Source organism: Gouania willdenowi, chromosome 19, assembly GCF_900634775.1.
Source record: "Gouania willdenowi chromosome 19, fGouWil2.1, whole genome shotgun sequence".
NCBI classification, from domain to species: domain Eukaryota; kingdom Metazoa; phylum Chordata; class Actinopteri; order Blenniiformes; family Gobiesocidae; genus Gouania; species Gouania willdenowi.
The window spans coordinates 6,598,450-6,607,811 of record NC_041062.1 but is presented as its reverse complement, the minus strand read 5'-3'; the positions used below and the strand labels follow the sequence as shown (position 1 = coordinate 6,607,811).

Genomic DNA, 9,362 nt, shown 5'->3' with positions numbered 1-9,362 from the left:
GTTGTGCGTTTTCAGTATAATTTAGTGTATTTCTTTTGTCGTTATGTTGTCCTTTTGTGTATATTTCTGTAATTTTGTATATTTTTTAACATTATTAGGGCCCGAGCACCAAGGACCCTATTGTTTTTTTGGAATACTTTTGTGTATTCTTGCTGTTGTTCTGTGTATTTTCCTGTCCTGTTGTGTGTTTTTTGTGTTTTTGGTGTACTTTTGTGCATTTACATCATTTTGTGTAATTTTTTTTTGCGTTTGCCCCTCAAGCCGATACACATAAGTCAATTTTAACTGTTTATGATAAAATAAGCCAGGCGATAATGGAAATGATTGTACTTTCATGTTCATACTACAATAACTAAGCTGTACTAATACCTTCAGTGTTCAAATTTCTTTTAGAGAAACTTCAGAATGTTATCTTTCAAAAGAGACCATCCCCATTCATGTGCACCAACGGGTTCAAACACAGGACCCGAAATCTGGGTGGACCTTAAGGAGTTAAATAAAAAAAATATTTCCAATAAAATAAATAAGACAACGTCCTCAATTAGTGGATTAAACTTTGCCACAATCGTACGTTCTGAAAACATTCTGAAGCATCACTAATGAGCAGATTGTCCATGTCATTCCATAGCTACCACACTGCTTTGGAAACAGCCTTTGTTGTTTCTCATCTGCTTCCTGTGATCTCGTGGTTGGAGTCTGATGATGAGACACTGCTATCCTCAAGCCTCAACCCGAGCCCATGTGACTCAAGCAAGACTGGCTTTAAATGAACCAGTGTCTTCACAGTTAAGTAAGTGAAACCCACTGGATGTCCCATAATGGATGATTGAAGGCTGTTTACGAGACGTGAAATCTTGCTCCAAGCAAGGGGGGAAAGATTTTTGTTGTCGATTTACAGTTCAAAGGCAGAAAAACACAAAAGAATGCACAGATATGACTTGGCTTGCTTTGATCTTTGGTGAAATGTGGCGTTTATCTCTAGAATAACAGCAATCGGTAGGATTTGCAAAGCTTCGCAGATAATTTGCCGATTGAGATACTTGTCGAAGACGGTGCGTGAGATAAGTGTTTAATTCCTCTAACCTGCTTTAGGCAATTTATCCATGGTAAAATTGTAGCATTTCAAAGCAGTTTGCATATATTTTTTTAATTTACCTACAGAGAACAAAATGTCACAATATAGAGCAGACATGGGCAACTGTCTAATTTGTGCTGTCCCCAAAGTAAACACACAAAATGACTTCAAAAATGCACAAAATGATAGAAAAAAAACACAGAACAAAAGCAAAAACAGAATTATTTCAAAAACACACAAGATGACATGAAATGAATGTCATTTTTAGTTGTCACTTCATGTATTTTTGCTGTTCTGTATATTTTGAGTGTTTTTAGTGTAATTGTATGTCCTTTTGAGTGTTTTTAGTGGAATTTTTTGTCCTTTCGAGTGTTTTTAGTATAATTTTCTGTCCTATTTTGTGTTTTTGGAGTCATTTTGTGTGCTTTAAGTGCAATTGAGTGTATTTCTCTGTCATTTTTAATTGTCATTTTGTGTATTTTTGCTGCTCTGTATATTTTGTATGTTTTTGGTGTCATTTAGAGTAATTTTCTGTCCTTTTATGTGTTTTAAGAGTCATGTTGTGTGTTTTTAGTGTAATTTAGTGTATTTCTCTGTCATTTTTAGTGTAATTTAGTGTATTTTGTTCGTGTACACTGGAGGCATGGACATGTAATAGGACATATAAACACTGATGTGGATATAAGAAGTTAAACTAATGATTAGAGTGAAATTAGTGGTGTAAACAGAGCAACATGTGAATGACCAGAGGCTGATTAAAGCTGTTCTCGTCTCTTCTCTTCCTCCCTCTGGCGGACCGTCCTGCTATCGGAGGAAAATGGCTGCTCGGAGTTCCTCTCCAAAGCTCAGAGAAAACTGACCAAAAAGTCTTCTTCACCCACCTCACTTCACTGCTGGACTTTTATCTGGACGCAGTGGAGAAGCCTGGGTCCCAATGATGTCTCGCTGGGTGCCCACTAAGAAGGAAAAGTATGGAGTTGGTAAGTAAAAAAAACTTGATTGTTAGCTCGTCCTTAGCTCACATTCACAACTTAGGGAGGAATAGTGATTCCAAGCTGGAGCTGCGGGAAATCTTCTTCTAATTGACCTCAAACTACTGCAACGCATACTTTCGTGTTTGGAAAAGTGTTATTTAGTTTGCATAGTGCGTAAAAAGTGTGTGTTTTAGTGAGGAAGGGGCTGTTAGTGGGATTCATGTTGGAGGCGCGCCTTGTTCAGGGACGGTTTCCCGTATTGTGGGCCCTCCGCTACAGAGTTACCAGTGATTTACCACCAAATAAAATACGCACTGGTTGTTATGATTTATTTATGTATTTATTGTTTGTTTGTGTTTACGACGTAGTGTTCCGCTCAGCACAAAGCTGCTCTATGTTGATTTATAACTTCCTTAAATGTAGTGAGTGAAACTTGGCCACAGTGATTTGTCCTTTAGCTTTTACATCACAAGAAGTAACTGGGCTTTATTTTCTATTATTATGGATTATTATCGCGGACTACTATGTACACTGATCTGTTGTTTTTTTTTTTAAAAATTTTTTTAAATTGTATTTTCTGTATATTTAACTTATTCCTGGCAGTGCTATAGGCACAGCTTCCTGCCTAGAGGATGGTTTAAAACAGGTTTTGGCAACTGGCGGCCCAGGGGCCACATGAGTCTAATTTTTTGTTGTGGACCTCAAGGAAAATGCACAAAATGACAGAAATATACACAAAATGAAAACGAGTCTGCACAATATTATTACAAAAGCATGCAGGATGACTGCAAAAATAAACCTATGCAAAATGACTCCAAAAAACATAGAGAAATACACAAAATGAGAGAAAAATGTGCAAGATGGCTCAAAAAAAAAAAAAAAAAAAAAAAAAAAAACACACAAAAAACACCAAATCAAAGAAAAATACACAAAATGACAACAAATGTGCACAAAATTAATACAAATAAAAACAAAGGATGACTGGCAAAATTTCAGAAAGAGACAAAGAACAGCAAACATACACAAAATAACATCAAAAAGAACGAAAACAATTACATAAAACCCCACAGGATGACTGCAAACATGACAGAAAAATGCATAAATACACAAAATGGCTACAAAAAACAAACCAAAAATACACATAATGAAAGAGAAATACACAAAATGACAAGAAATCTGCACAATATTATTACAAAAGCATGCAGGATGACCGTAAAAATGACAGAAAAAACACAGCAAACCTATGCAAAATGACTCCAAAAAACATACAAAAATACACAAAATGAGAGAAAAATGCGCAAGATTGCTAAAAACCCCCCCAAAAATACACTAAATCAAAGAAAAATATACAAAATGACAACAATTCTGCACAAAATTATTACAAAAATAAATGTCAGAACGATACAAAAAACAGCAAACATACATGAAATGACTCCAGAAACACATAAAATGACATGCGTAATGTATACACAAAATTACAAAATCACAAACACGATTACAACTGCATGACTGCAAAAAAATTTTTCATTTTACGATAGCAACACTAGTTGTGATTTATTCATGTGTAACAGTAACCTTTGAGTGGAGGGGTGATATGAGGACAGATTATATCTCTCCAATGGATCTTTGAGAACTGATGGTGACACCACAGGCCAGGGTTGAGATGGAAGTCCTGCTTTTTGGCTCCAGTTTATCTCCTGTCTTGAATAAACTGGGAGAAATGGTGACTACTGGGGATTATCTGGCACTGGTCTGCTTGTTAAATATCTACAATGAATGAACACAGACCCAATTAGGTGATATTATTCATCATTTATTGACATTTCTAATACAGGTTCTTCTGCCTCCAGGCTTGACCTTTTTTGCCATTTGCACATAATGATTAGCATTAGATTGATATTGGATATGATTGTGTAAAAACAACATTTCATGCTCCAGCGACAGATAGATGCAGCTACACAAAGAATGACTGGTTTTGTCCTGAAAACAAAAAAAAAAAAGACTTTGGTGCTCCAGATGTCATTCAGTTAATTAATTTTTATTTATACAAGAAGCACAATTTAAAAACAGATCCCCATTCATTCCCTTCCCCACTATCACCATGTCATAGACATTTATTACCCATTTATTACAGGTTGAACTGGGTGTGTTTGAAATGAATAGCTTGAGTGTTTTTATGTTGTGTGTTTTTTAGTGTAATTTAGTGTATTTCTGTTTTCCTTTTGTGCATTTTGTTGTCCTGTTGTCTATTTAATTATCATTTTGTGTAAATTTCTGTAATTTTGTATTTTGTTTGGTGCAATTTTGTATTTTTCTGTCAATTTTGTAGTCATCTCGTGTGTTTTTGGAATACTTCTGTATATTCTTGCATTTGTTTTGTGTGTTTTTGGTGTAAATTTGTCTATTTTTTGTTAGTGTGTTGTTTGGAATAATTTGGTGTATTTTTGCTGCTGTTCTGTGTATTTCTCTGTCATTTTGCATTGTGGTGTAATTTTGTTTTTGTTTTTTCTATAGTCACCTTGTGTGTTTTTGGGATATTTTAGTGTGTATTTTTCTGGCCTTTTCTGTTTTTTAGTATAATCTTGTGTATTTTTCTGTAACATTGTGTGTTTTTAGTGTAATTTTGTGTATCTTTTTGTCATGTTGTGTGTTTTTGTATGTGTTTAGTGTAATTTAGTGTGTTTTTGGAATTGTTTTGTGTATTTTTGGAATTATGTTGTGTGTTTGCTTTTATTTTGTATATTTTTCCTGTCACTTTGTGTGTATTTTGTGTAATTTTTATAATTTTCTTTCCTTTTCTGTGTTTTTGGAGTCCTTTTTGTGTGTTGCTAGTGTGATTTTGTTTATTTTTCTGTAACATTGTGTGTTTTTTGGATACTTTATGGCATCTTTGCTGCTGTTCTGTGCATTTTTCTGTCATTTTGTGTGTTTTCGAAGTCATTTTGTATGTTTCTAGTGTAATGTAATTGTTTTTGGAATAATGTGTATTTCTGCTCTTGTTTTGTATATTTTTCTGTCATTTTGTGTGTTTTTGTTGTCATTTTTGTATTTTTCTGTCATCTTGTGTGTTTTCCAGTAAATGTTGTGTAATTTTCTGTGCTATTGTGTTTTTGTAGTCCTTTTGTGTGTTTTTAGTGTCATTTTGTGTATCTTTGCATTCGTTCTGTGCATTTTTCTGTCATTTTGTGTGTTTATGTTGTAATCCTGTGTATTATTTGTTTGCTAGTGTGTATTTTTGCTACTATTCTGTGTATTTTCCTGCCTATTTTTGCGTTTTTGGTGTAATTTTTGGGGTTTTATTAGGAATCAAATCCTGCTCATGTTCCCCGCCTCACAGCCAATTAAATTACATATAGGTTTTTTTTTTATTTTCTTCTGCCGGTCATGATGATCGGCTATTATTTTGAAAACTTGTTATGTACACTTAAAAACATTGACTGCAGTCCCATTAGTGAGAGTTTGCAGCAGCTCATCCCTGACTGATGGATGTGTTCACCAGGCTTTGATTGGCAGCTCAGACTCTTGCCTCCAAATGAAGTCAGTTTCTGAATCCAGGCTATGCTGTATGAGGCGCCTGTGTGTGTGTGTGCTAATCATCTCCCCCCACCCCCTACACACACACACACACACACACACACACACACACACACACACTTTAAATTGTCCGTGATATGTAGAAAGTCTAAGTTCTTCAGAAATTGTCCCAGATTTACTGCACGCTGAGGCCACAGAGTCATTAGTGGAGAAAGGGAAGCAGCTACAGCCTCACCGCTGCACACTATTGGCCTAAACCCATGCACTTTTAATACTTCATGTGTTGACCACCAAGCACTAATGAGCACTTCAGTGAGACCCCTAACTCTGCCAGTGCTCACTGTGGACCCATTTCTGCCGCTGTGAAACTTTTGTCATAGCATTTATAGCTGGCGTTATTATGGCGTAGCGGCTTTATTTAGAGCATGTGAGAAACATGTCCACTTCAACATTTATTATTGATAACAGTGCCAAAATGACTATAGTGTGTGTGTTGTACAGCCATGATTATAAATTGCTTCATCAAACCATTACAGTGTTTGGACTTAGCCGAGAGTTGGCTTGAACAAATATTGAATAATGTGGCCTTACTAGAAACTATTAGAGATGGATTTTATTATCTTTGGCTCCTTGGTCTCTTGCTGAATATTATGTATTATGCTTCATAATGGGGCAGAAAGGTTTTCCTTGTTAATGAGCAGATGCATTATTTCCTCAGTGCAGAAAAAGAAGCACCATTAGTTGCATTTGATTTATGAAAGACTCTTTACAAATCTCAAGATGCTTTTGGAAGTTTTAGTAGTGATGATGTCATTGTGTAAGGTGGAAACCCATTTCCCTTTCATTTCAATGTAATAACTGGCTATTAAACGTCCCAAAAGCGTGGCAATACCGGTAATTGGGTGAACCATTGCTATTAATTTCATATTTCTATGCGTCAGATGTGCACTCGACTACCCAGGGTGAGGTTTTGCTCCATTTGCTAGTCATTCAGCCGCTCCTTTTACTGGGAGAAGTATAGTGGAAATGCATGATATTGTTCCAAAATATGAAGGTCCGTGAATGTTTAGTCTGTGTTATATATTGTAGCTATTTCCATTTCAGAAGGTGAAGTCTGTAATATTGCAACATTTGCGTCTGTGCTACGCCCTTAAATAAAGACAGTAGCGCTGCACAATTAATCGAATTTTAATCATGATCATGATTTTGATTTGCCACTATGAAATAAATCTGATTGTCTGCAATATTTACATGTAAAATATGGGCTCTGCACTTTGCAATGTATTTATTGTGTTAGCCTTTGGTACATTTTCAATTCTTGGGTTAATTTGAAATAAATTTTTTTAGTATAATTCTTATTTAAAACTTCATTTTGCACTGTAAACCAGTGGTTCCCAACCAGGGGTACTTGATCACATTGTAGGGCGTACTTGGAAACATTGATGAATCTAATAAGCCTATTTCAGACACTGTACATGCTTTCCCAAACGTTGACAATAAACTGCATTAATGAAATAAACAATATTGTGTATAGTATTCAGTCGCAATTGCTACATTGAGGGAGAAAAAAAATTTGCAATTAGATTATTTTCCAAAATCGTTCAGCCCTAATGTGAATGCACCACATACTAATTTTGACATCAAACTTAGCATAATTTGTTGTACATTACAGCCACAGACATATAGAAATCGCTACAGATTGCAATTTCTGCATAATTTTGTTTAAATTAATTAAAATATTCATGAAAAATCATTTATTAATAATAACGCGGAAAATCTAAAGCCGAAATGTAGTTTTTTAGTAGTACAGAAAAACACACGTTAGAAAATAAATGGCTGACTATTTTATAGTCTTAGTTTTGCATTGTACTGCATAAAGAAAAAAAAATAATTGCATCACCCACAACTTAAATAAATTTGCACTTTTAATCCAACAATACCCGTCCCATCATTTCCATTCCACTTCTTTTCTACCATCAACATCAAAGCACAGTTTGCTAAATTCTGCGTTTTTAAAGCTGACGCTAATGAAAAGAACATTTTAAGATGTTTAAAACACTTGACAAAAACAAGGACAAAGTCCATTTCAAGTGCTGCAGTCACTTGTCTTACTTCTTCAAAATTAAGTATACCTTTAATACTTGTTGTAGTTTGCTTTCTCCACATCAGCAGATTTGGTTCCTCTACTGCAGGACAAATACTTCACTGTCACTGTTACTGTTCACATTCCTCCCTGTGCGTCTCGGCTGTCTGTGACTTAGACACAGACTCATAGTATCTGATGGGTTTTTTACGTGATTTAAAAGCAAAACAAAAAAAAACAGGCCGCCTCTAAAATCTTCCTTATTGCTGCGGAAGCAAAAAAAGTGTGGAGAAGAAGATGACTGTCTGTCTTCAAGATGCATTACCTCCACTTCCATTTTTTGAACGATCTCTTTTGCTGTCTCATGCTCACAATGCTGTTTGTTCAACTTTCATTTGCTTTTCTCAAGCCATTTGAACACCTTCATGACTTGCATTAAATTAACTCAAATTGACATTAAACATTGACTTTTATTTTAGAAAACAAAGTTATGTCTGTGGATAAAATGGACAAAAAGCTCTTTTTTTTTTTTTTTTGTTTTACATCCTTTCAGTTTGTTTTATGCTTTTAGTGGAATCTGAGAAAAAAAAAAAAAAAAGAAGAGTATTACCAGCACACAAACACAGTTGGGTGCCCAAACCATGGAAAATAGTTCTCCCTCCCAGTCTCATGTTACACATTTGGCCAAACAGGAAATGATACTGCTTCCTGGTAGACCATGGACTGTCTGCTTATCTTAAAAGGAATAATGGATGCACACATTTTCAAAGTGAACTCCCAAGAACTTGCTTCCATTCAGGGAGAGATTCCTATTTTTAAAAATCCATGCTTGACAGAACAAACGCTTGATTTTCTTTACAAAAATAACTTTGCTATGTGTGTTAGCACATCAAAGACTGGGCAGATGTCCAGCAGACTGGAAATCCCCAAAACAATACACTCATTTCAGATGTTTTTTAGTTGCATAGATGTTAAAGAAGTGGCGATGAAAAAGCTTTAGTGCTGCCTATTAATTTCATCATAGATGTGACGCTTTTTGGCGACGACTAAGAATTACAGAACGTGGTTAATCTACTTATTTTTGAGTAGTGATGTGCAGAATTTGTTTTGTGGTGATTAGGGCCGGAACAATGCTTTGACGTCATCGAAAAAAATACGTAGACGCAAAATATGCGCGCCAATGCGTCGTCTGACCAAAACTAAGATGGCGGCACCGGAGAATAACTCAAGTGGCTCCTCCGAGCTTCAAAAGTGAGCTTTTCATGCTGGTCTGAGAAGTAGTAAAAGTAGCAACTCCTTAAACAAAACAATATCGGCGATATTGTAATTTTCCAAATCGCGAAAATAGAAAACTCTAGATTTCTTGAATCTCGATATATTGCCCAGCTCTAGAGTTTACTAGGGGCATTGCCATGAATCTGACAATACAATACGATTCACGATTTGCAAGTCACGATACGATATATCCTGATACGAACCAATCAAGATATACTGAAATATCAGTAATTAGAAATTTCACTTTTACAAGTACAAAATGCCATGAAATACAATTTATTTATTGATTTTTTTTTTAAACTTGCGAGAACAACATGGGACGACCGTGGCTCAGTGGTAGAGTGGGTCGTCTAATAACCCAAGGGTTGGGGGTTCGAGGGTAGTTTAATGAGGTCTTATGTAGGGCTGGGCGATATGGCCT

At 35.5% G+C, this 9,362-nt stretch overlaps 1 protein-coding gene across 2 annotated transcripts in view; it reads left to right on the top strand.

Annotated features, from left to right (window-relative positions):
- The first annotated feature begins 1,873 nt into the window (after positions 1-1,873).
- Positions 1,874-9,362, top strand: part of dock1 (dedicator of cytokinesis 1) — a 211,018-nt gene continuing 203,529 nt past the window's right edge. For both annotated transcript variants that reach the window (XM_028475387.1, XM_028475386.1), the window contains exon 1: positions 1,874-2,055. In XM_028475387.1, the coding sequence (XP_028331188.1) occupies positions 2,010-2,055 (46 nt within the window). In that variant the 5' untranslated portion in view covers positions 1,874-2,009. The remainder of the gene's footprint in view (positions 2,056-9,362) is intronic.